This window comes from Carya illinoinensis, chromosome 12 (genome assembly GCF_018687715.1).
Source record: "Carya illinoinensis cultivar Pawnee chromosome 12, C.illinoinensisPawnee_v1, whole genome shotgun sequence".
NCBI classification, from domain to species: domain Eukaryota; kingdom Viridiplantae; phylum Streptophyta; class Magnoliopsida; order Fagales; family Juglandaceae; genus Carya; species Carya illinoinensis.
In genome coordinates, this window is record NC_056763.1 from 22630071 (window position 1) to 22657632 (window position 27562).

General features: G+C 37.9%; 2 protein-coding genes across 2 annotated transcripts; both read right to left on the reverse strand.

Annotated features, from left to right (window-relative positions):
* Positions 1-802: 802 nt before the first annotated feature.
* On the reverse strand, positions 803-3893 carry LOC122290009 (pentatricopeptide repeat-containing protein At4g19220, mitochondrial). The gene has a single exon (XM_043097515.1). The coding sequence runs from the start codon at positions 3747-3749 to the stop codon at positions 873-875; it is 2877 nt and encodes a 958-aa protein (XP_042953449.1). The 5' UTR covers positions 3750-3893; the 3' UTR covers positions 803-872.
* A 945-nt stretch (positions 3894-4838) lies between these two features.
* On the reverse strand, positions 4839-26649 carry LOC122289584 (arabinosyltransferase XEG113-like). Its single transcript, XM_043096722.1, has 13 exons — positions 26278-26649; positions 25390-25695; positions 25050-25255; positions 24608-24713; positions 23535-23791; positions 23186-23321; positions 11029-11123; positions 10884-10937; positions 8805-8918; positions 7104-7202; positions 6890-7009; positions 5462-5548; positions 4839-5360 (listed from the first exon to the last, which is right to left on the reverse strand). Exons 1-13 carry the CDS (start codon positions 26456-26458, stop codon positions 5193-5195), a joined length of 1929 nt encoding a protein of 642 aa, XP_042952656.1. The 5' UTR covers positions 26459-26649; the 3' UTR covers positions 4839-5192.
* Positions 26650-27562: the final 913 nt, after the last annotated feature.

The window sequence follows — 27562 nt, forward strand, 5'->3', positions numbered from 1 at the left end:
AGCATCTTCGGTCTGAATGGTGTGCAAAATATTGTTTTATACCTTCCAACGAGAAAGTAACAAGCCGACTTGATACTGTTTTCTCAAAAAAAGAGATGCACCAAGTGATTTCTCATAAACGTCCTCTCTCTTCCATTCTCAGAAAATCACTTCACCTCCCAGCCCTGGATCACCGGCCGACTCCATTTGCTACTTACTCTAATGCATCACAGATGAATTCGTCACTTCTCCAACTTGGTTCACCATTCATAATCTTACGAAAACTTGGCAGAAGGTGGTGAATAAAAATTTTTTTATTCTCAAGTCTGTAAGTTTATTTAATAAAATATTCCCATAATATAAGAAGTTAAATTTTAAAAATTAAAATTTAAAATTTAAAATCTTATTATTAAAGAAAAACACTTTAGCCATAAATGAATTATATAAAAATAAATCTATAAATTGATGTGGCTTTATGTTATACGTCAGATTGTAAAGTGATTTTTATTATAAAATAAATCTAATAGATTTCATGAAATTACGTCAGTTCGTAAGTTTATTTTGTATAATCTCTTTATGTCTATAACAGTTTTCTTATTTAAATAATTTAAATGATATGCTCTGTATACTGACTTGAGAATAAAATAATTTTTCTTTTATAATATTTAAAATCATGACACTTCGCAGGCAACTGCGTGGGTATTTTTTGTTTTTAGTTTTACCGTATTTATTCATCTTACACGACATTCTTATTGTAGTAAAGATGTAATTTTTCAAGATGATACATCATAACATCAATTAGTTTGTTCTTTACAACAAAAAATTAGAAAGGGAAAAAGATTTAAAAGAAAAAGCCACGAAGTTAGAACTTAGAATTGTTGAATTATGACTCATCACCATAAACCAACATCAACGAGACTGTAACCTGCTGGCTTCTTTAACCGTTGAGTCTGAACTGTATTTCTTAACTCCACAGCGTCTTTCCAGCTTCCAGCAGAAACATACATATTCGACAATGAAATGTAATACCCAACGTTTTCAGGCTCCAACTCAAAAAGAAGTTTTGCTACTTCTTTTCCCATCTCAAGATCTCCATGATAGTAGCAAGCACTAAGCAGAGCCCCCCAAACACCTGGTTTAGGTTGGGTTTGCATTTGCTTAATAAATTCATAAGCCTGATGGAGCTTACCTGATCGACCCAGCATATCAACCATGCAAATGTGATGCTCAGTGAGAGGTTCCACTCCATATTCCTCGAACATATGATCATAATACCAGATACCTTCATCGAGAAGCCCGGAGTGGCTGCAGGCTGATAGAAGGCTTATAAATGTGCTCTTCGTCGCCACTGTTCCCTCCTTGATCATTTCTTGGAACGTTTCAATTGCTTTCTTACCATTACCATGATATCCATATGCAGAAATCATGGAATTCCAAGCTGCTACAGACTTTTCCTGTATATTTTTAAATATTTGGATTGAAATGTCCAATCTTCCACAATTGCTGTACATATCCAGAAGAGTCGCAGAAATAAAAGGATTCTCCTGAAATCCAAGTCGTAACACATGACCATGAATTTCCTTTCCATATCTTAGAACTCCAAGTTGGGTACAAGCCGAGAGAATTCCAACAAAGGTGATCTCATCAGGTTCATATTCAAGAGCACAGAATAGTTCCAGTGCTCTTCTAGCATCCTTGTTTTGAGAAAAAGCAGAGATCATACAATTGCATGAACATAAATTACGATTTGGACAGGCATCAAACACTGATCTTGCACTGTCAGTATCCCCACATCTGCCATACATACTAATTAAAGCATTCTGCACACGAGTATCTGATCCCATTAAAGATTTGAGAGCAAGCCCATGAAGAGATTTCCCTTCAGAAAACAACTCTAGATTCCCACAAGCTGATATGACATTAACAAGAGTAACAGAATCATGGCTGATATGGGTTTCCTGTCTCATTAAACTGAAAGTGTTTAAAGCCTCTTGGAAATGGCCTTTCTGTGTGCAGCCAGCAATTACAGTGTTCCAAGAAGCAATATCCGCTGCTACAAAATTTCTCTGCAACAATGAGAAAGCAGCTTTCATGTCTCCACAATGAATATGCATGTACATGAGGGCATTAACTGCAAGAATATCATCTGAAAATCCCAATTTCAATTGCCAACAGTGAATTGATTTACCAAAGTGGAGAGACTCATATGAATCACAGGAAGGGAGTACAGCTAAAAGCGTTGACAAGCTGCATTTTGGATTGTAACGGAGGAGTTCCCTAAATAAATCTTGAGCTTCTCCAGAATAGCCATTCTGGGAATATCCGGAGATCATTGTATTCCATGACACCAAGTCCCTTTCTATCATTGAACTGAACAAGAGCTCAGCCTCTGTTAGACGGTTGCATCTCAAATACATGCTCATGAGGCAGTTTTTTACTGATAAATCTGATCCCATCTGCCTACGAATGGTGAATCCGTGAATGGTTCTTCCTTCCCTCAAAAGCATTTTTTCTGCACAAAGTGGGATTAAGGTAATTATAGTCACTTTGTCAGGTTGAACTGACCACGCTATTTGCATTTCATGGAAATGATGAAATGCTTCGGAAATCTTTCCATTTGAGCCAAATCCTTCAATCATTGCATTCCATGAAACAGCGTCCTTGTATATCATTTCTCTGAACACAGTCTCTGCAGCCTCAATCTCTCCACAGTGAGAATATAAAGAATTCAGAGAGTTGGCAACTGAAATGTGGGAGTTCTCATAACCCAGTTTAATTCCCCAACCATGAATGATCTGACCAAAAATCAGCTCTCCTAGACAAGAAGATGCAGAAATAGCACTAGACAGACTTACACTATCTGCTCGTTCTCCAAAAAAAGCCATCTCCTTGAAGTACATTAAAGATTTTTCAGGACGATTATTATAAAGGCATCCACTTATAATCGAATTCCATGAGATAATATCTCTACACTCCATCCATGAAAACACACGCTCTGAAGAGCTCAAATCACCGCATTTTGCATACATGTCTGTGAGTGCATTGCATAGAATAGATTCAAGAAGCATCCCGGCCTTGAAGCCCAATCCATGAAGAGCTTGTCCTTGTCTCAAGTTATTCATATGGGATGAAGCCAATGTGACTACCAATAGAGTTGTTGAATCAAACCCGGTTCCCTCTTCAGTCATCTCCATAAAAGAACTAATTGCTGCACTAGAGCATCCATTTTCAACGGATGCAGTAATCATAGCATTCCAAATGATCACATCCCGGTTATGAATTTCATCAAACAAAGCCAATGACGACCCGAAATCTCTGGCTCTAGAATACACAGTGAGAAGAGAGGTGGAAATGGGCAAGTGAGCAAGAGAACCTATCTTTAGAGCAATGCAATGGCCAATGCAGGCAGTTACAATGTTAGGTACTACAGTGGAGGATTTAATGAAATCAAGGACACTGTAAAAGCGAGCATCCTGTACAAGTCGATCTCTTTGCGACGTTTCTTCAAACGGTTGCAAAGCAGAAGAAAAATAAGATGAACGAAGCCAGAACAAATTGTTAGCTTTTGGGATAAGTAGAGAGGAGATGTTGGGTAAGATGGGATATACGTGTTGCTGATGAACATTGTTAGTAGGGCAACGAGAGCTTCTCTGAGGACAAAACTGATGCAGGAAGGTGTTTGATGTTTGTTTTATTGGCCTGATGCAGAAGGAAAAAAACCGATGCAGGAACGTGCCTGTTATGTTGGCCTTGACTGCACGACTGCGCATACCCTTTATTTAAGCCTCGCTACTGTTTCTTGGTTATGCATTTTATCCAAGGGTTTACTCGATACCAGTCGATGAAGGTCTTTTAATGAAATTGACTGTTTGTGCCTTCGCTGTTATTGAGTCGACTCTTATGTTCCGAAACTCTATTTTATTTTAGAAAGGAAAAATTTAATTAAAAGTACAACTGTACACTAATATGTACACTAATATAATATGATTGATCAAAAAGTAAATTTTATTGAAAATAATGCTAATTTAAATTTTGAATACGAACAAATTAATATACAACTTTATTTATACGTAGCAAAACTATTAGAAAAATATTTTAACTACAAAATGTTAATATAAAAAAAATTTATAAATTGACATTGCTTAATGTAATATGTCAGATTATACAATTAATTTAATAAATTGCATGAAACCACATCAATTTATAAATTTATTTTCTTGAAATCTCTGTGTCTATAACACTTTGCCTTACTTTAACTCAGAATTCAACTTCGGAAGTGTCAAGTTTGTTGCCAAATTCTACATTAAAATGTCTTGGCATGATTATTTTTTTACACTAGAATTCCTCAAGTTCTACCACATCGAATTCTTTATCTTTATTTCTATTGATATTTCACTAGAACAACATTCATTACTTTTATAACTCAATACCCAAAAAAGAGGATATATTCCAATTTTTTTAGCCATAGCCAAAACAAAAAATTGAAGAGAAATATGAAGCATTCGAATCCTACTGAGAGGTCAATTAGAGATCAGAAATTGTTGAAGAAAGAACAAGATGTTTCTTTTGTTCCTTCTAGGCAATCGAAAAAGAAAGAAACAGTTAATATATTCAAGATAATTACTTATTTACAAAATATTGTCTCAATTTATCCTATTTCATTATATTCGAGATGTGATATCCGAAGGATGAACTGGATATGGACAGTTCTAATAAGATTTCATTCTTGAACAAAAATCCATTTTTTGATTTATTTCATCTAGTTCATGACTGGAACAGGGGCTATAATTTACTTGATCAAGAAGGGGCTATAATTTACCCTGTATACTGATAGCGGACATGACCATGGCTCAGAGAGAAACAGGAGAAAAACATGTCCAGCATGATAGTAATTAATCAAAACTAATTTGTTCATAACATTGATGAGAAGAAGCATTTGAAATATTACCCTCCCCGTGGAATCATTATTAGCTTCCGTTTCTTTTTTCACTGATGAAAACTTCTTACAAATAATAAATTTTCTATTGTAACAGAATGTACATTCCATCTCATTTCTATGTACTAAATGAGTTAATCGACTTGGATATAATCTCTTTTGCCTTCTGAAAATGTGAATAGCCGTTTCCATTTGTGGGAACTAAACTAGCTCTGGATGCTCTTTCTGTCTCCCTTGCTCTTGCAGTATCTCACCAACATAAGCATGAGGTTGAGCCTCACAAAGGTGGGTGATCATCTTCTGGAGTTTTAGGTGGCATTGGTTTCCAACCAGGTTTCTCATCCCAGTACATATCATAATAAATGTGTCCCGGAGTGTGATGATCCACACAACACCATATACCGACATACCGTTTCACACGATTCCTGAATCTCTGTTCCCTTGTCTGAATAAGACAAACATTCAATCAGTACATTATACGAAAGTAAAGTAAAAACAATTACATGGGGACAAAAATATTGAAAAAAAAAAAAAAAAAAAACTTGCCTTGTCATTGAAGCCTAGGAATGCATCTTGCATTGAAGAGAACTGAATGACTTTCACATCTTTGAATGAGGAGAATATTGCCTTGAACTGTATGATACAAGTAAAATCTCACATATTCAGTCAGATATTGAGGGGATGAGCATTGCAAAAGATAGAAATGATACTGTGTCATGATCACACAATACCAGTCCAATAGAAGTTAACCTAAGGGTCTCCGACTTATTTCATGAAGGTGTTCATTTTTCCAGAAAACCAAGAATGGACATACACATGCATATCCACACACAATCATTATATATAAATAATTTATTAGAACGCTAGACACTTTTTCGATAAGTTATACACAATGGGTCTTGAACCCATGATTTTACCCTCTTCCCCTTCTTAAGGGAGGACTAAGGCAGTGTGAAGCTAATGCTCAATGACATTCAAACAAGTATATATATGAAATATTCATAAGTCATTGATATTCATCAAATGTTTTCACATCTAAATGATTTGAAAGTACTAGAAAACAGGCAATGTAATATCTTTTATTTCAGTCATGACCAAGTCACCATAAATTTAAGCCCTTAGTAAGAAAAGAGAACCATCAGATCGACAACACCATGATGTTAAGTCCAGCACAGAAGCTATGCATGGATGGAAGTTCATTTGGAAACCTGGGGAGTTGTGGTGGTGGAGGGGTTATCAGAGATGATGAAGTTAATTTTGTACCTGGTTTTTCTGCAAGTTATGGCACGGGTACTAATACAAGAGGTGAGTTGCAGGCTGTCTGAGATGGCTTACTGTTGTATGCAACGGAGGTTGTTTTCTGTGCAGCTAGAGTCTGATTCCTAAATGATTGTTGATTGGTTACAAGGTAAAGCTTTACAATATGTGGTATTACAAGATATTTGGAAGGAAATTTTGGTGCTGTTGCAGATTGTACGTGTTAGAGTACTTCATCTATATAGGGAGGTAAATTATGTGGCTATTGTTTTGCAAAACATGGAGCTAGAGGTGTTTCAACTCGGTACCTTGATACAAGGTGTATTGCAAGGGTAGCAAGAGGTTTTTTATGCATGGTGAAAATGGAAAGTGGGTATCTGAAATGTAAATAACTTTTGTATGGTTTTATTTATGTATAAAATAGGTTTGTATAAAGTCTGTTTAGGCTTTCTTTTTTCTTTCTCTCTTTTTTTTTTTTTTTTTTTTTTTTTTTTTTTTTTTAATTTTTATGTATAGGTTTATCTGAGGATGCGTTTTAGAGTCTGGTTCTGAGATTTTTGTAACACCCAAACTCTTTCTGTAAACGGAATTCTCCTGTCACAAGTAAGGGCATGTGATAAAAATTGGGGTAGAGTCCTCTTTGAAATAGAAAAAAACAATTAAAGAGTTTGGAGTTGGTTTGAATTCAGTAATAATTTGTATAGAAATCTAGAATACCGTTTCTTCATTGCTGTGCTTTGGAAATCTGATTACGCCTCGCGAACTGGTATCATTAGATGCACGACAATCTCGGGTTCCTTCTTGACAAAGCTGAACATCAAGCCATGACTCTTTCACCTAAAACAAGCAGCAAGAGAGAAGATCGTCTGCACTGAGTGACAGGTCAAGAAAAAGTGACCTGATGATTTTAAGATAACCCATTCTAATTTACCTGTTTCGGCATTGATGGATTGTCAAGGAAAGTGTACTCCCTAATATCGATCCCAGGGCCAAATTCCTCCTTTGGCATTTCTTTCAACATGACATTTACCTGCAGACAGTGCATATTCCTTTGCATTAGAAAGCAGACAGCAAATAAAAACAAAGTTGACATGGACATTGAAATCCTTTATCATTCATTCCTATCTATGATTTACAAAATCTATAAGAAATTTGCTACGAAATAGCTCCCTCAAGTGACAAATAAACACTGGATTGGTTAGGTTTCTGAACTTTAGCCAAACTATTTACTTGCTTCAACTGTATTTGATTCCAACTTCTTCTATTTCCCACCCCAAAGGACATTTCTTTGTGACTTCTCAATTGCTTGCCAGCTGACAATTATAAAAGACACAAAGTACGGATATTTTCTTCTAAGATGAACCCAAAGAGTATTTCATTATGATTTGCAACCTTTCAGTCATCCTTGTTTCCAAGTGATTAGCTTCTTACACCACTTTTCGCTAGGATAGGCAGAAAAGAGGGCTTACAGAAGAATTGTTATTATACAGGACAAATTGCTGGCTGTTCTACTCAAACACTATATCCTGGGAAAAATGAAAATGTTTGGATCATATATTGTCCTCATTATAAACCTATGCAATAATTCTAAATCCAAAGACACTTGAAAGTGATTATGAGAAAAATAAGAATGCTTAGCTGATAGTGAATGAATTTGAAGTCAGAAAGATATAGGTTTGACTCATAAAACAAGCAACACAACTTAAATTATTGTAAGAGGTGTACTAAGAAATTACCATATTGGGGCCAGTAGCAAAGCCCTAGGTTAATTAAGAACTCTACACCAAACTCCAATTTATTAATATCTATCCTTATGTTTCTGGAAAAATCTATAGACAATAAAAATATTTGTTAAGTTTCCTTGCTTATGTAACCATACTGATGCATTGCTAGAAACCACGGCAGAGCTAACCCCTCAACTATAATATCTGATTACAATGAGACCAAGATGAGCGTCATAAGATTTGAATGTAAACTTAGAACTACAAACATTGTATATGTACTTAATGAACATAAAAAATGGACAGACTTTCCCACTCTTTACCCAATGTAAATGCAAATTCCAAGATGATCCTCTACTCTTTACCAAGACAAAGAGGCTGGACAATTCTAGACATGATTTACCCTTTTGGTGCCCTGGTTTGTGACAATTCACACTAAGAAATAAGTTTCTAAACAAACTCAACCAGCACATCAAATTGATAGTTCCCTATAATATGTTATAGACCAGAGTGGTATTATGAAAAAAGTGCATATATAGGTTTACACTTGCAAATTGAGAGTTAAAGAGAGAATAAAAGGCACCAAGATCTGTAGTGTTTTGAACAAACAACCGTACCCTCCATCTCACTAGTGGGAGAAGAAGTAGTGTCATTTGAGCTAGAGCTCAATGGTAGAGAATGCCATAATTCATTGCAAGAATGTGAAGCTTAACATGTGAATCATTGAAATACCATTAAGTGATTACTCTTATAAGGAGAAACTCTAGCTGTAAGAGCCATGACATCCACCACTTTTTTAATTCATGGGTAGTTTGTGAAATCTAGTTGATTTTCTGCTTCAATATCAAAGAATAACAACAGAATCTTCCAACAAAGAACTGTAATCATAATCTTCAACATAAAGAAAGTACCTCAAATACATGGTCTAGAGGGCAGACAAAAGGTTGTCTGGTCATGGAACCCTGCAATATTCCAGGGTGTGCAAACCACAGCCTATCCAACCTGCACCATAGTGGAGGCATGACCTAAAAATCACACAATAAATGCACAAAACAGAGATCAAAGATAAACTTCAATTAACAGCAAAAATGATGACTACTGCAATGTAATTTAGTGAACAAGAAACTCGACCAGATCGACATCTACTAACTTCTATGATACCACTCAGCAAGTATATATAAACAAAGCAAAACATCTTGGCCCTATGTTGACAGGTAAATTTTGAGGATAGATTTAGTGGATCACTCTCAAAATGACTTATTGCTCAAGGAAAATTATTCCATGAGGCATTCCCGTCATAATCTATCAATAATACTTCTCACTTGCCAGCTGGCTGACCATCCCCATTCAGATTCCATAGACATTTTTTTTTTCACTTCACTTCCAAGTTTAAAAAGGAAACCAAAAGATTCACTATAAATGATCCTAGCATGTGAATTGAAAATTGTAAAATCAATCAACTCAACAAAACTTAGACCTCAGTATTTGCGGTCAGTCACATGATTCTGTGCAGTAGACTCTTCTAATATGTACATGTGGTGTGTGCCCATGCATGAGATTGTACAAGAGTGCACGTCTGCTTGCTAGTCATTATGGACATCCATGCATATTATTGGACATATACATAAATCTGGGATATATACGCTCCCTATAAGGAATATTTTTACACCATTAGGCTTTATCTAGGGTCAAACTTCTGTCCTACATGATAGTACGCATATTTTGCCCACTACCCAAACCAACATTCATATTGGGCTCCTCTTATTCTCATGGAGGTTCCCGTTCTATCAATCAATGGTAGCACAATTTTATTAGTAGCCTGGTGAATGAAACAAAATACACAATATGAACAGGAAAACTATCTAGATAGAATCCTAGTGCGTGTAAGTCCCACGCATTCTCTTTGAAAAAAAAAGTACCACCATTAAAAAGTAGATTTATCATGTGGGTGTCAGATTTGCCCACTTCTTTCAAAAGGAGTGCATGGGGCTTGCACATACTAGGAACAAATCATTTCTCTAACTTAAACTGGTGATGCAACCGTATATGATTTATGGAATAAACAACCTTAAGGGACATTAGAGATCTCGAGCAAGCTAACCAATTAATAAGAGCACCCAAACTCAATTGCTGAAAAAAGGTAAAGAAAAAGCGACAAACATCGGCCGAAATTCCATCCAATGATTCTACAAGATTTGTTGTTACAAATTTAGTAACTAATTGAATAAAATAACACGATGCTGCCCAAGCAAAAATGCTTTCATGACCATCAATTCAGAGATAAGCCAATGGTTTTAAATCCGTCCTGCAGTGCACAGGAACAATCAAAAAGTCATGTGACTCTTCAGTCTCCCGATTAAAACCCATATGATTTATTATAGAATAGCTTAAAAGACTATCAAAGCAAACATATTGAGTTAAGATGCAAAACAGAAGCTAAAATAAACCAAGTTAATCACACATGCTAAATTATGGAAGTATAGGCTCCTTCCAGTTTTCCTCTTTGATGCTCAAGTTGTTCATAAAAAGTCCATTCCAACATGCTTTCCATCATTTTACCACACTTTTCCAAAAGCATAATGGAAGTGACATGTTATAAAACAAACTTATTACATACAGTTTAGATTCATGTCAAATTATCAATTTGATTGCACTTCACAATAAAATAAAATAAATTAAAACCATAATTGGAAGTCTTTAGTGGAAGTTTTGAAAGGAAATACTACGCATCGTATTGCTGTCATAAGGTGCATATATAGCAAGTTCAGATTCTTAAAAGAAACTACTGATCATCTGTTGCTCCACAGCAATGTGGTTAGAATTTTGTGGGACTCAATTTTCTGTCTCTTTGGAGTGAATGGGCCACTACAGTAATGATTATGAAGGAAAAAATACTTCCAATTCCATATGAACTAATGCAACTAATCTATCAGAGTAATAAAGACTACCATAAAACGTGAGATATGTCTCAAAGGTTTACTTGTTCTCACCAGTGTACGATTCAACAATGAAGCAATAGCAAGTGCTGTCCTTATTTGTTTCATCTGAAAGAGTCATTAAAAAAAATAATGTATGAGATGCAATATCCAAACAAATGGAAGGTTTCGGCTAGATTAGGTAACCACACATACATACTTGGTAATTAACTAGAGAAAAGTGTGATCCGATATTATGTTCCCCATCTAGTAACAGGCTCTTTGGAATGGATGGCCTAAACGACAAGAAACCTCCTGCAAATTTTTCACAAAGAAAAAACACTTCAATGATAATGTGATATTTATCCAGCATTCCGTGATAAAGGATGCATGCCAGTTGTCAATAGAACATGTGCCCATTTATTCAAATGTGTTTTTCCAGTTGTCAGTTTGGTGCAAACTTGGTCATTGACTAGGGATATATATGTAATGGGAATGGGCACCATTTGGTTAGGATGGGAGATCAGTAATGTTAAAAAGAAGTTTGGGTGCATGTGTACAATACCTACACCTATGAGTAAGAGGGCAGTCCTCCAAAACAAAACTAATGCATCCCATAAACAATGAAGGGAAAAAAGGTCTTCTTTAGAGGAGAGCTGGTTTCCTAGTATTCTAGCTATACAATTGAAGAGGGAAAGCCACTGAACAGTTTAAACAAAATCGGACCAATTCCTTGTTATTGTCATTCTCTTCCATTTTAATTTTTAGTAAGTACTTTCTTGTTATTTCCATTCTCCTACTTAACAACACCCACTCCTTGCAGAGTAGAATTGTGTGTTACTAGATGAGACAAAGAAGAGAGGGCAGACAAAGTGCTCTCACATCTTTTTTCCTGTTTTAAATCATGATGTAGCTCACTTATTTGGCGATCCAGGACCATGTGGCTGGTTATTTTGAGCAGTTACTTACCGAACCTGAGGAGTGGAGGCCAAAGATCGATGGGCTAACTCTTGAGTCCATTGAACAGCAGAATGTCACCTGGTTGGAGAGGCCGTTTGAGGAGGCCGACGTTAATGAAGTGGTAAGAAAGATGGTAAAAGATAAAGCACCAGGGCCTGATGGATTTTCTATGGGTTTCTTCCAAACCTGCTGCGAAGTGGTGAAGGAGAACTTAATAAAGGTATTTCATGAATTCTTTTCGGTGGGAAAATTTGAGAAAAGCCTCAATGCCACTTTTATTACACTTATTCCCAAGAAGATGGGGCATCGGAGGTTAAGGATTATAGGCCCATTAGCCTTGTGAATGGGGTGTATAAGATCATTTCCAAGGTACTCGCAAATCGACTGGGAGGAGTTTTGGGGTGGATCATTATGAAACCTCAAAATGCATTTGTACAAGGATGACAGATCCTAGATTCAGTTCTCATCGCCAACGAATACCTTGATAGTAGAATCAAAGCGGGTAAGCTGGGTCTCTTGTGCAAGTTAGATATGGAGAAAGCTTACGATCATGTCAACTTTTATTTTTTGTTGTATTTGCTGGGGAGATGTGGTTTTAGGGAGAGATGGTGCACATGGATTAGATGGTGCATATTGACAGGTGCGGTTCTCAATTTTGGTGAATGGATGCCTAGTTGGCTTTTCTAACAGTTCCCGAGGCTTAAGGCAAGGGGATCCTTTGTCCCCACTTCTATTTGTCATAGTCATGGAGGCACTTAGCAGAATGATCTCAGTGATGGTTAACAGTGGATTTTTGGTTGGCTTTTTGGTCGGTGACACACATCGAGGTACTATGCACATTTCCCATTTGTTGTTTGCAGATGATACACTTATTTTTTGCGAGACAGATCTAAACCAAATTCAAGCACTAAGGGCATTCCTACTTTGCTTTGAGGCGGTCCCTGGGTTGAAAGTGAATTTATCCAAGTCAAAACTAGTTCTAGTTGGCAACGTTCGTAATATCTTTGGTGCAAGTCTCAAGAGCCAACCTCACGTTGACGTTCAAGAGGGAATAAGATGCAAACAGAATCTCTCTGTTAATAAAATCGCTTCATTCTCAAGTTCAAGATCAAAATCGGCAACTGCCTTTCTTCTCCATGAAAACCATATTTAAAGGATTACATGTGCTAAAATTCAGGAAATAAATTAGGAAGGGATTGCCAATATGGCAACAGAGTCTTGCGGGAATAAATTAAGAAAGAATTATCAACTAAGCAACAAAAGTTTGAAAAAAGTAGATAAGAATCGATAAGGATTCTAGCAGCTGAAAAGGTCCTCATCCCCCCCACGATTTAAGGAGTAGATTCCGCTTGGGTACCATGCTCCTTATTTGCATCAATTGCCGGCCACTCAAAAGAACTTGACTCCGGCAAGTTTTGAAGAACATAGGCAGCAAACAAATCTGGGTGAAGTCGGTTGAGCTCCGAAGCTTGTAGCCAAACAAAGTCAGACTGGGGACGATTTTTCCATTGTACTAAGAACTTGTAATAACCTCCCCGCCGAGTAGTAACAAACTGGTGGTTGAGTATCGACGCAATTTCATCTCTTGGGGCTGTATTTTTGGGAACGCGAATAACTGCATCTTGTTGGGTATTTAGATCCGAGGCTAGTGGCAATGTTTCTTCCGAACCATGAAATTGAGTGAGATCTTCAATGTTAAAAATAGGGCTGATCCCGTAGTTAGCAGGTGACTCAATGACGTAGGCGTTAGGACCCAACTTCTTAACCACCTTAAAAGGTCCTGCACACCGAGCATGTAGCTTATTGAAACTCCCAGGAGGAAAACGTTCAGGTTTTAAGCGGATAAGAACCATGTCGCCAACCTGAAATTGTCTGTCCTTCCGCCTAGTATTTGCAGCGTTGGAATATGCTTCCGTGCTGAGGGTCAGAAGCCGCTTGACTTCTCCATGAATGTCCTTCATGTAACTAGAAAAATCCAACGCAGCTTCGCTGGGTCTAGAGGGCAATGTTAGAGAGTGGAGGTCCAACGGAGTGTGGGGGCGAAAGCCAAATACCACTTCAAATGGCATGCAACCAGTGGAGCGATTAACAGAGCTATTGAAAGCAAACTCTGCCTGTGGTAACACGAAGTCCCAACTTGCTGCATGGTCTGCTACTAAACATCTCAATAAGTTTCCTACACTTCGGTTGGTTACTTCGGTTTGGTCGTCGGTTTGAGGATGAAATGCACTAGAGAACAGCAGCTTTGTCCCCATTTTGGCCCACAAAGTCTTCCAAAAATAACTCATGAATTTAACATCCCGGTCGGACACTATGGAGGATGGAACACCATGCAGCCGAATCACTTCTTGTAAAAATAATGCCGCTGTTTTGGATGCATCATAAGTCTTGTGACAAGGAATAAAATGAGCCATCTTTGAAAAGCGATCCACTACCACCATTATGGAATCATGCTGCCGTAGTGTCTTTGGTAGTCCAAGCACGAAATCCATACTAATGTGCTGCCAAGGCCTATCTGGAATTGGAAGAGGGGTATAAAGACCCGCTTGCTGTTTGGTGCCTTTGTTTATTTGACAAATCTTACAACGAGCCACGACCTTATGCACGTCGCGCCGTAGTCAAGGCCAAAAGAATTTGTCGGAGACCATGGCAAATGTTTTATCAACACCAAAATGCCCTGCTAAACCTCCTCCATGAAGCTCTGAAATAATAAATTCTCTGAAAGAGCCACACGGAATACATAGTCGATTGTCGTGGAATAAAAAGCCATCTTTCACTGAGAATTCATTTTTAGCTACGTCCGTGCCTTCCACGAGCTAACGCCAGATGACGGCAAAGTTTGTATCTGTAGAATATTGTTGCTTCAGACTGTCAAATTCCATAGTATTAACCGATGACACCACTAGCAAATGTGGTCGCCTGCTTAAGGCATCGGCTACTTTATTTTCAGTTCCAGACTTATGCTTAATGACAAAGTCAAATTGCTGCAGAAAATCCATCCATCAAGCATGCCGTGCGTTCAGCTTACTTTGAGCATTCAAATGTTTTAATGAATTGTGGTCCGTATAGAGAACAAATTCTCTATGAATTAAGGGCGCCAATGTTTAAGAGTCTGAACCAGAGCATAAAATTCCATATCGTATGCCGAATACCGTCGACGGGCCTCATTAAGTTTTTCACTATAAAAGGCGATAGGATGTCCTTCTTGGCTGAGTACTCCTCCCACACCTACATGCGATGCGTCGTATGCAACTTCAAATATTTTGGAGATATCGGGGAGCTTTAGAACGGGAGCTTCTCCCATCTTTTTTTTAATCTCAGTGAATGCATTATTGGCAGATGTAGTCCACATAAAAACTTTGGACTTCAAACACTCAGTGATGGGGGCCATGATGGTACTGAAGTTTCGTATGAAACGCCGATAAAATGTCGCTAGTCCATGAAAGTTGCGCACTTCAAAAAAATTGCGAGGAGCAGGCCAACTTCCAACTTCTAATTGCTTGAACCTTGGTAGGATCGGCTTCAACCCCTTGGTCTGAAATAATGAACCCCAAAAAATACACCTGATTCTTCATAAAAGAACACTTGCCACGGTTTACATAGAGCTGTTCTCTTCTTAATGTCTCTAGGACCTGCTGCACATGGTCTAAATGATCCTGCAAACAATGGCTGAAAATCAAGATGTCATCAAAATAGACAACTACGAATTTGCCCAAGAAAGGTTTGAGTGCTTGCATCATGACACGCATAAATGTGCTTGGTGTGTTGGTTAGTCCGAAAGGCATGACCAACCACTCGAATAAGCCATCTTTGGTTTTGAATACCGTCTTCCACTCATCTCCGGGACGGATTCGAATTTGATGATACCTGCTACAAAGATCAATTTTTGTAAAGATGGATGCACCACTCAATAAGTCTAGCATGTCGTCAAGTCGAGGAATAGGAAATCGGTACTTCACCGTTATTTTGTTGATCGCTCGGCTATCGACGCACATCCTCCAAGTATTGTCTGTCTTGGGTGTAAGTAGAACTGGTACAGCACAAGGGCTAAGACTTTCTCGGATGAATCCACTGTCAAGCAGCTGCTGGATTTGTCGATTCAGTTCTTCATTTTCCGTGGGACTCATACGGTAATGTGGTAGGTTTGGTAGAGAAGAACCTGGGATTAGATCAATGGCATGTTGCACCTCTCGCATCGGTGGTAGTTGTTTTGGCATCTCATCGGGCATGATTTCCCGGAACTTCTCCAGCATGTTTGTAAATTCGTCGGGGATAATACCATCTTCCTGTTTAGTCTCTCGATTCACTACCAACAGCACTAGTTGTTCTCCTTTTAGAGCTTGAGTAAACTGTCGAATGGTTAACACCGAAACAACCTCTTTTTTCTTTTGTTTTGGTTGTGTCAAACTCAGAAATCTGCAAAGGGTCTAAAACGAATTTCTTGCCATTAAATTTAAAAGAGTAAGAATTGGCATACCCGTCATACAACACCTTTCTGTCATAGAGCCAAGGCCGACCCAATAATAAATGACAAACGGTCATAGGGACTACATCACACCAGGCTTCATCCGTATAGCTTCTTCCCAATGCGAACTTCATCAAACATCAATGTTTTACCAAGATGGGGTTATCTTCATTGACCCAGCTTACTCGATAAGGGGTGGGGTGTTTTTCAACTGTCAAACCCAAACGTTCCACTGCATCACTAGAGACCACATTCATTCCACTCCCATTGTCAATGATAACATTTAACGCACGATCACCATGCTCCATACGAGTATGAAAAATGTTGGTGCGTCGCCAATCAGAATTATCACTTTGGATCTTCTTCTTAGTGCCCGTCAAAACTCGGTGGATCACACAACTGGGCAGATCAGTTGCTCCCAAGTGCTCTATATCTTCACTGTCACTTTCTTCAAATTCCTCTTCCTCAACTCCCTCAACTGCATCAAGCATTCTGAGTTCTTTCTCACATACAAAGGCCAATTTTTTTTCTCTCGTAGGACATACTACATCATAATGTCCAAACCCCTTGCACTTGTAGCATTGCGGTCCGTCGCCGGTAAGTTTGCCCTTTCCTCTTTGGTCACCCACCACAGCGTGTCTACCCTGGTCAGTGGGCAGAGGTGGTTTTTGGTATGGTTGTGTTGGTGCGCGTTCCTGCCTGGGATCCGTAGTTGACATGCGTCTCCCGTTGAAAAATCCAAGTTGCTTTTCGACTCGTAAGGCCAATTGATAAGCTTCATCGACGCTTAAGAGCCGTGCTATTAGCATCTCTTTTCGCAGTTCATTACGTAAGCCCGTGCGGTAACGAGCTAGTGTTTGTTGCTCATTTTCCACCACCTTGCTGCGAACGGTCAATTCATGGAAGCGGTCTGTATACTGGTCGACAGTCAATGTCCCTTGCCTCAGTTGTAGCATCTCTTCAAACATAACTTGCTCGTAGTCAATAGGCAGATATTTCTCTTTCAGCCGCTCCTTCATTTCTTCCCAATTAGAAACCGACGCACATTGAGTACGGCGTAGTTGTTCTTCCACACTACCCCACCAAGCTCGTGCATGGCCTTTTAATTTCATACGGACATAACGAACTTTTCTATCCTCAGACATAGAAAACCAATCAAAATAATCTTCAATGGCCGTCAACCAATCTTCAAAAGCATAGGGATCCAGTTTTCCAAAAAAATCTGGAACATCTACCTTCATTCCCTTGGCTAGTTCATCAAGAGGTTGACGGTCGAAGTTACGTCCTCCTCATCCCCTGGGAATTCACGACCATTCCGCCCAAAGCGCGCTTCATGATTACCAAATCCCCTGTTTCTCTCCTTGTAATACTCATCCTCTTCGTTCCCTTCACTGCCATCTACTTCATCTTCCGGAGGAGGCCTACGCACCCTGCTATTGTGAGGTCCAACCTCATCTCGATTTCGACGTTCCTCCATTGTATCCAGCCTTTGATTGATCTGTTCCAGGACAGATGCGAGTTGGGTGATCTGTGCTTGTAGTTGGGGTAGATCAGTGTTTGGATTTTGGTTATTCGCCATATCGTAAGAATTACCACTGCGAGTTACAAGCATGAAACACTGAGTTCCTTGAGGAGGAAACCTGTCTCTGATGCCAAAAATGGTGCAAGTCTCAAGAGCCAACCTCACGTTGATGTTCAAGAGGGAATAAGACGCAAACAGAATCTCTCTGTTAATGAAATTGCTTCATTCTCAAGTTCAAGATCAAAATCGGCAACTGCCTTTCTTCTCCATGAAAACCATATTTAAAGGATTACATGTGCTAAAATTCAGGAAATAAATTAGGAAGGGATTGCCAATATGGCAACAGAGTCTTGCGGGAATAAATTAAGAAAGAATTATCAACTAAGCAACAAAAGTTTGAAAAAAGTAGATAAGAATCGATAAGGATTCTAGCAGCTGAAAAGGTCCTCATCCCCCCCCACGATTTAAGGAGTAGATTCCGCTTGGGTACCATGCTCCCTATTTGCATCAATCTTGTTATTGGCTAACACCCTTGGTTGTAAGATCTCTTCTTTCCCTATGAATTACCTTGGGCTTCCTCTGGGGGCCAACTCTAGGGCTAAATCTATTTGGGATACAATAATTGAGAAAATTGAACAAAAATTGGCAGGTTGGAAGAGATTATATTTGTCAAAAGGTGGTAGGATTACTCTAATTCAAAGCACTCTTTCCAATCTACCTACCTATTTTCTATCATGGTTCCCAATTCCTGCAAGTGTGGCGGCATGTATTGAAAAACTGCATTGTGACTTCCTTTGGAGCAAATTTGGAGATGAATTTAAATTTCATTTGGTCAAGTGGGAAACGATATGCTCTCCAATCTCTTATGGTGGTTTGGGAGTTAGAAACTTGAGGGTGTTTAACCGGGCGTTACTTGGGATTGATTATAGATATGGAGGATTGTGGAGGGGATGGTGCTCTAAGGAGGTAAGCGGGGTTTATGGTGTGGGTTTATAGAAGCACATTAGGCGAGGGTGGGGAGTCTTTGCTCATCATACTAGAATTGCGATGGGAGATGGCTCAAGAACTAAATTTTGGTATGGCATATGGTGTGGAGATAGAGCTCTCAGGGACTTATTTCCTGTAGTCTTCATACTTGCACGTGAGAAATAAGCTTCAGCGGCAGAGCGCATGGAGAGGGTTGGGGATTTATTCTAGTGAAATATGAACTTCACTAGGGCGGCCCAAGATTGGGAAGTCAACAATTTTACGAATTTTTTTCAGCTTTTATACTCTATGAGACCGTGCACTCAAGGAGCTGATAGTTTGTGTTGGACACCTACTAGGAAAGGTACATTTTCAGTTCGTTCTTTCTATAAGGCTCTCACACAACCACAGAATAATTACTTCCCACGGAGAAGAATTTGGAGAAACAAGGCCCTCCCTAGGGCAGCATTTTTTGCCTGGACAACGTCTCTGCGCAAGATTTTGACAATGGATAACTAACGGAAATGTGGGGTGATAATGGTGGAATGGTGCTGTATGTGTAAATAAGTGAGGAGATTGTGGATCATCTTCTACTCCATTACGAGATCGCTAGAGCATTATGGGTTGATGCATTTAGATGGGTAGAACTAGCCTGGGTTATGCCTGCTACAATGGTCGAGCTATGGCATGTCGGGTGAACCTCGGCAGCATCTCACAAATTTCAGCCCTGTGGAAGATGTTTCCTATGTCTTCTATGGTGCATTTGGTAGGAACGCAATGACAGGGCCTTTGAAGATAGGGAGCGTTCATTGGAGGAGATTAAATTATTATTTGTTAGAATTCTTTTTCTTTAGGCCAAATCTGTAGATTTCAATGGCCTCGATTTTCACAATTTTCTTGTTTCTATTTCTTCCTCCTGTAACATACGAACCTAGAAGTTAGATTAATTCAGTTAGAAATTATTTAGTTATGTTACTATTTTATTTATTCTTTTATTAATTACTTATTTATCTTTCTTTAGATGCTTATAATTATTTATTTGTTAAATAAGTTAATAAACCAGATTAAGTAGAGTTTTAAAGAGGTTTCCTTTATCTTGTATTCCTTGTTTTTATCGGATGGATTTCAAATTGTTTTCAAAAAGATTCTGAGATCAGAACGACACTCAAATCAGATCCTATCTAAACTCCTTCTGAAGACCACGTAAATAAGAAACCCTTTCTCCATAAAACCCCACATTACTCAGACTCTTCACACACAAAGATAGGCAGAAAACTCACACCAGCCCAACGTAACAGCTCCTACAAACCTGGAAAATCACTCTCACAGCCAACCAAAGCAGCCAACTCGCCGGAAACCGCCACAAAAAGTGCCGACCAGCCCAGTCCCGTCGAACCCACTCCCTTCCGGTAAGCCCACGCCGGAATCTTCTCTCTCTCTCTCCCTGTTCTGTGTTTCGGTTTAATAGATTTTCTCTCTCTCTCTCTTCTTCTCCCTTGGTTTGCATCACCATTCCGAGAAGACCAGTGGTGTTGCCGGTCACTTCCAGTCAACCCAGAGCTATCATCGCCTCAGCTTCCTCTCAGTAAAGCATCGCACATCCACTTGCTTTTTTTTCTTTTTCTTTCTTTGGTTCCAATGTTATGCGTGAGCCATTCCCGTAAGCCTCCTGGACTCTTTCATTTGCTTTACTTTAGACTTTTCCAATAGCCCCTCAAATAAATTCTTATATTACCTTTATGCCATTTAAAGCCCCCGTAATCATCTTTTTGAAGAACCTTTAGTTAAAATTACAATCCTGCCATTAAGTGCCTATGCCTTATTTTATGTTCCTATACGTGGGCTGCCCCTCACTTAGGCCTTGGGCCTCCTGTTTTCTTAAGTGGTTGCTATCATATTATTTTAAATTAGGGCTTGATTTTACTACATTTCAGCAATTGTTTTAGTGATTTTATTGGACAGATTATATTTTCAGAAAAAAAAAGGAAAACATCACCTTTACAGAAACTTTATCTACTTAAATAAATTAGTCTTAGACCCTTTTTATAGAAAATATTTAAGGGCTTTTAAGCATACTTTAAAGAATTCTTTTATATTGTTTCAGCTTATTATCATAGTTCATATTCCAATTAACCTTTAACTAGTTTTTATAAAATTATTAAGTTATGTGTTTGCACAAAATATTAAGTATCATTATATGAGTTTTGGAATAATATTAGCTTATTTAACCTTTATTTGAATATTTATTAGATTATCTATATGGTAAGATTTTAAGTAATTAGATTGCTACGACACATTTTCTAGAAAGATTAGTAACGTCTAGTGCCTCGTATAGGTCACGAGCTACGACGTGAGATTTCGGAAGCAGCGTTAAGAGGTAAATAATATGATCATATAAATGTATGTGTAATGTAAATATTATAATTGGGTATGATAATATGATATGGTTTTGATGGTTATCTACGTTGCGCTAAGAGCCAAGTCAAGGTTAGATCGCTTTCATGAACTTCTATGAATTATGATGATTTACATGAAAGTAAGCCTATATATATGTGTTATGCTTTTATGGATTGTTGATTGATGGATTGAATGTTACTAAAATCACATGGAAGCCATGATATGATCATATAATAATTTAAGATAGGTATTCTATGAATTAAAATAGCCAGATCATGCATGCTTCATTCATGTAGTGCTTAGACCATGTATGCCATGTATTGTTCATGCAATAACTTAAGTCAAGCATGCCATGTGATAAATAGCCAGATCATGTATGCCATATTCATGTAGTTTTGAGATCATGCATGCCATGAAATGTCATAAAATGATTAAATCATGTTAGGCCATGTCATGCTATGTTATACCATGTACAAGAATATATCATGTTATGCCATGCTATGTACAAGAATATGCCATGCTAGAAAAGTCTATGAAGTCCAAGAAAATTATCATGCATTAAGAAAGATAAACATTTTAGGGTAGCACGGACCCAAGCGTGTTTACCATAGTCATGCTAAGACGGTACCACGGACTCAAGCGTGGTTACCACAAGTTAAGTGAAACACGGACTCAAGCGTGTTTCACTCCATGTCATGCAAGTTAAGTGAACATGGACCCAAGCATGTTTCACTTCATGTCAAGCAAGATAAGTGAAACACGGACCCAAGCGTGTTTCACTCCATGTCAAGCAAGATAAGTGAAACACGGACTCAAGCGTGTTTCACTCCACGTCAAGCAAGATAAGTGAAACACAGATTCAAGCGTGTTTCACTACATGACAAGTTATGTGGTGCCATGGATTCAAGCGTGGTTCACCATGAAATAAGTACAATTCAAGATAAACAAGTTACTCATGCATTCACGCTTCATGTTGCCATGATCATGAATGTTTCCGTTCATGTTAATCCATGAATGTTATATGAAAGTTACGATAAGGCTTTAAAAATCAATTTTATGCTAAGCTAGATAGTATTTTACGGTATGATGTATTATTTACTGAGTATTCGACTCATTTTTGTTGTTTGTCTTTTTGTTTTCTTCTATGTTGATTGCCACAGATGGTGATTATGATGATGCAGAGCTAGATGGCCAGGAGTAGATTTAGTATAAGGACTTAGAGATGAATAAGTGTCTTTTACACAAGGATTAAGTTTCTTTTATGTCATTTCAATAACTAGTCTTGTTTAAGACTAGCTCATGTTTTGCTTTATTCAGTTTTAAGTTTCAAGACTATTTATATCCTTTCAATTAAGTTTCTTTCAATAAATGAGGTCTTTCAGAGTAATGAGTCTCTTTACCGGGCATTTTATCATGTTTGTTAGTAACGTCTCTATCCTACGGGAACGGGGTGTTACACCTCCCCTCCTAAATAGGTGTTATCTCTTGTATAACCCCAATGTACTTGGCTATGCCTATTCGTATTAATATAATTTAACCGTTTACTTATATATATATATAAATAAATAAATAAAAATAAAAAAACTTATTTGGCATCACACACCAAAAAAAAAAAAAAAGAAGAAGCTTATAACATAGTTTTCTAACCTGTTGAACTAGCCCACTCATGCGATACTCTTATATATGTCCCATATACCTCGGCTTTCGTCTATTCTTATGATCAATAAAATTTTGTTTACTGATAAAAAAATTAAAAAAAAAAAAAGTTTTCTAACCCCATCCAATGTCTAAACGGCATGGGAAATGATGAGACAAAAAGCCTTTCAATGTCCCAAATCCAACATGAATTGGCCCTGATAGGGAAAGCACTACTGCAATGAAAAACCACAACATGGCTATTTATTGTGATAGCTGTTGCTATGAGGCACAATACGGGTTTGGGGCTTCATAAAATGTCAAAGATTCAAAGGCTATATCACTAGTTTTCTAAAAAAGAGACTCTGAGATTATATAAGCATATGCATCCTAAGAAAAATTGATGAGAGGTGCAACCTGTAGAGAATTTACCTGGGGAATTATAGTATTCTGGTGGATCATAGAAAACCATGGCTTCCCGCAGCCGGTGGCGCTTTCCTTCAGTACCTGCATACTGAAATGTGGTATGCACTGCATATGGCTCCAGTCGGAGTTGCTGATACATGGCCTGCCATTATAGGATTAAGGCTTAGGGCAGGCTAGATAACATTTTATTGCACTATATTAATATTCTCAACCAAGATTCTTCCAAGCTTTGACAGCAATAACAGCCTCTCAAAAAATTAGAAAAGGAAATAAAGGTCCTGCATTTATTTGGAGACAGAGAGGGCGAGAGAGGAGACCATCTTCATTCTATAAAAAGTGATTCCAGGATTCCTACCTGGACAAAATAAGTATGTCCACTGCAAAATATACTTGCAGGCAAGATTCCCAGCTTCAGATTTCCATCAAACGCATATACAAGTCCACTTTCCTCATCCACAGGTGGTCCTAACTGCCTGCGTACAATATCATTAAACCCATTCTGATCCCATATTTTTTCATCGGCTAATAGCATATCTTTCCATTCCTTTGCCAGTTTTTTTGCAGAATCTGTTGGACGCCAGTGGAATATTCCTATATTGTAGGCTCCACTAACTGTTGAACATGCAGAAAAATATTGTGAGTATTAGTGCTTACTTGAGGCATGAAATTTGAAGAGGTGAAAGTTTATAAAGATCCAAGTTAGTAACTTATATGAAGTAATGATTTTTGCATTAGCAAATGAGATGAAAGTGTGACTGGTACTTGTTCTACTAATGAGAGAGAGAGAGAGAGAGAGAGAGAGAGAGAGAGAGAGAGAGAGAGAGAGAGAGAGAGAGAGCATATGTGACTTTTGCTATCTAAAATTCAAAGGAATGGGCAAGAGTGCAAGTATGCCATTCTGAGAGATTCCTGGAAAGGGTTTGAACTTCAAATTTTTACTAGATTACTCCTTATACTACATGCGACACATATTGTATTGTGATTGTACATATATTGGAAGTACCATGAAGAAGATAATTTTGAAAAAGTAACCAGCTATAATGTTTTCTGTGGTAAAAAGCATAATTCACTAATTTCATCCTTTTTAATGTCATTAAGATTAATACTCTTGCCAAGCCATCCTAAAATGGTGTGAAAGACATCCAGAGTGGTTGGCTGGGTTTTGATTTAAATGCTAGGACAAAAAAGAAAAAGTAAAAATGGAGTGGACCTCTTTCCAATTGTCCAATGTATGGGAAAGACACAGTTTTATGTCATTAGATATATGTAAAAGAGTGTTAGGCATGACAATCATCAACAAAGAACTCCCACATATGGCTGGTGCAAACAGCTCATGCTTGCATAACTGGTAAAGGAGGTTATTATGAATCCTGAAGTGAAAACAGGAAACGCTACAATAACATGATCTTGATTTAACTCAAACTTCACCTTGCTGCCCAATGTCTAGCCTGTCATCGACAACTGTTGGAACAACTTGATCACTAGAAGTCAAGACATCCGCTTCAGGAAATCGGGCAAGATATGGAAGTGGGTTCTGTTTCAAGAACATAACAGAAAACGTAAAATAACTTTGACCGGCAGTAATTTTCTGAAGGAACCAAGTGACATTAAAGATACTCCTTATAACAATAAAAACCAATCTCAAGACAAACAGAGAAGAAACTGAACTCGTAGCATAGGAAAAGTTAGAGGATATCCTTCCTAAAAAAAACTAAAGCATAGAAACCTTAAAATAAAGATTGAAGTCATAGCTTAAAAACTTCACCAGCAAAGTGAACTTATTCTGGCCAAAGTGAATACTGGGCTAATTCAGATGAATCAAGGGGGTCCTAGCCAAAAGGAACCACGAAATAAGAGATAAAAAAAGTACCTTCAACCACACCATGTCTGTATCACACATCAAAAGCTCATAACCAAAAGGGAGGACGGAGTCTATCAGAATAACTTTTTCTCTCCCCATCTTATGAAACGTTGGAGAGCCCCAGCCAACATCTATTGTGCTCATATGGCTGCCCATGTCAAAAACAGGAACGCCTTTCCAATACAAAGCCTCCAACAATTTGGTATCCATTGCACCTAAAACAACAATTTCAAACACCTGTAAGAGCAGTACACTAACAAAAATACTGGTATGATTTCGATAAAAAGACTATCTGAACAAAACGCAAACGGTAAAAACTATACAAGGCTGAAATTTAGAAGTAGCTTACCAACGAGAAAGTTAGAGAGCCCCAAATCTGTCAAGTGCTTAACCCAAGTCAAGATAAAATCCATGAATGCATAGTTACCGAAGGTCACTATGATGACATTATCTTTGACCCTCTGCTGAACCAGTTCTTTGGACAGCCGAAAAGTATTCAAAGGAGGCATTTTCTCAGTTCGCGGAGGAACTGCCCAAACAGGTGGTACCGACATCGTTTGAGGCCCTGGTATAGACACAGGTACTGTACGATCTGTACCCATAGTTGCTGGTCGAGAAAAATTAGGTGCTTGTTCTCTAGGAGGAAAATCCCCATCTGGAAAATCCGCATTGAGATAAGTGAGTTGTACACAGAGACAGACAGTAGAGAGAGAGAAAGAGCTTGACGAACCATGTCGGAAATAAGAAACAAAACATTTGACAATGGAAATCTAGGCAATATTAGCTCCCTCCAGAACAGGTTCCGTTACGAAATCAATCCTAAGATCTCAGCTTTTATCCACATCCAACGAACAATTTAAGGGGAAGAAAACAAAAAGGTCCAAAATCGATTTTTTTTTTTTAATTCCTACACAAAAGCTTGAGGCATTTGTCAGACAATTCCAATGCCACCCAAAAGCGCGCTGAGGTCCTGAATCGATTATCCAATATGGAGGTATACAATTGTAATGGGTTTCACAACTGAAACTCCAAAACCGATCTCAGCCCAAGAGAACAAGAATCTTATCCTCTTAAAATTTCAACAACTAACAAAAAAATTCGCAGAAGCAGCCCTCAGATTCAAATGGGCGAATCTAACACCAAATACATGTGATAGCAGAAAGCAAGAAAAAGCATTTATCCATGAACACAGTACATTACGGTGAAAGCAGCAGATGAGAAAGCCATAGGAGCATACTTGAAAAAGAAGGGGAACGGGTGGAGAGCCAGGAGGTGCTTGGATCAGCTTCAGAGTTGGCAGAGTATATTGCGGAAAAGACATAGAAAGACGAGAAGACTACACCAACGATAACAGTGGCGTAGATAGCCAAGAAGAGAGGCTTTGTATTCACCACTTCTTGACACCCTTGCCAACCCATCTCTCTTCCCTTCCGATTACGATCAATCAAATCACCGACTTTCAAACAGACCCATCATGAAGACCGAAGGATGAAGAAGTTTTCATGTTTCAGATCAGCGAAATGCTTAATTTACTATCGTCTATCACCTACCCCAGCCAAAGGTCAACCACCGGTTTGTCTTACTCAGTTTAGTTTGCCCTTTTTTTTCAACGTTAAAATGAGGATAAAAGGCATTATGATTTATGACTAATAAATTATACTTGCAGAAAAAGATGATGACTGGGCATTTAGAATGATGTTAGACATGACCGACATCCAAAACTTAAAACCTAATTTAATATTAAGATAAGAGTATTGAATAACTGATATTTTTTAAACATTTATTAATTTTTAAATATCTTAATTTAATATTAAGATAAGAGTATTAGAATGATGGGTTTGGATATTAGGTTAGGTTGGGTTTGGTTGGGTTGAGTTGAGTTGAGTTGAATAAAATATTATTAGAATATTAGTTTTAAATATTATGAGTGTGTTGGGATTTTAAAAAGTTAAATTTTTTATTATATTTTATATAGAAATTTGAAAAAGGTGTATGGGAATTTTAAAAAGTTAAATTTTTTATTATATTTTATATAAAAATTTTAAAAAGTGTATGGAGATTTGAAAAATGTGTAATGATAAGATGAAATGAATTGAGGAGGGTTTGACAACCAAACCTTTGAAGTTTGAACAATTTGAAAATCCTTGTCCATGGACATGAAGGGGGAAAAATAGGAGAGGAAAAGCCTTTCTAAATCGTCAGGGATAAGATCAGGTTCGGCGCATTCGACAATATATTAGTGAAGAGCTTGAATATTTGGGGATCCAAGTTTTTGTTAATTATGGAATATATGTGGTAAAGAGAATTTTGGAAGTTTTTCTTTCCAAGAATACTGCTTGTTAATCCTGCCTAATCCCGACATTTGAAACAGCACACGTTTGGTTAGTACGAATAACATATGTGCATACTAGATAATATTTAAGATTAAGATAAACGACAGAATTAGGACCCTATGATTGTTCCATTGCATAAGAAAATTTTTGGGTCTTTCTAATCTTTCTAGTGCTAAGTTCCAAATCAAT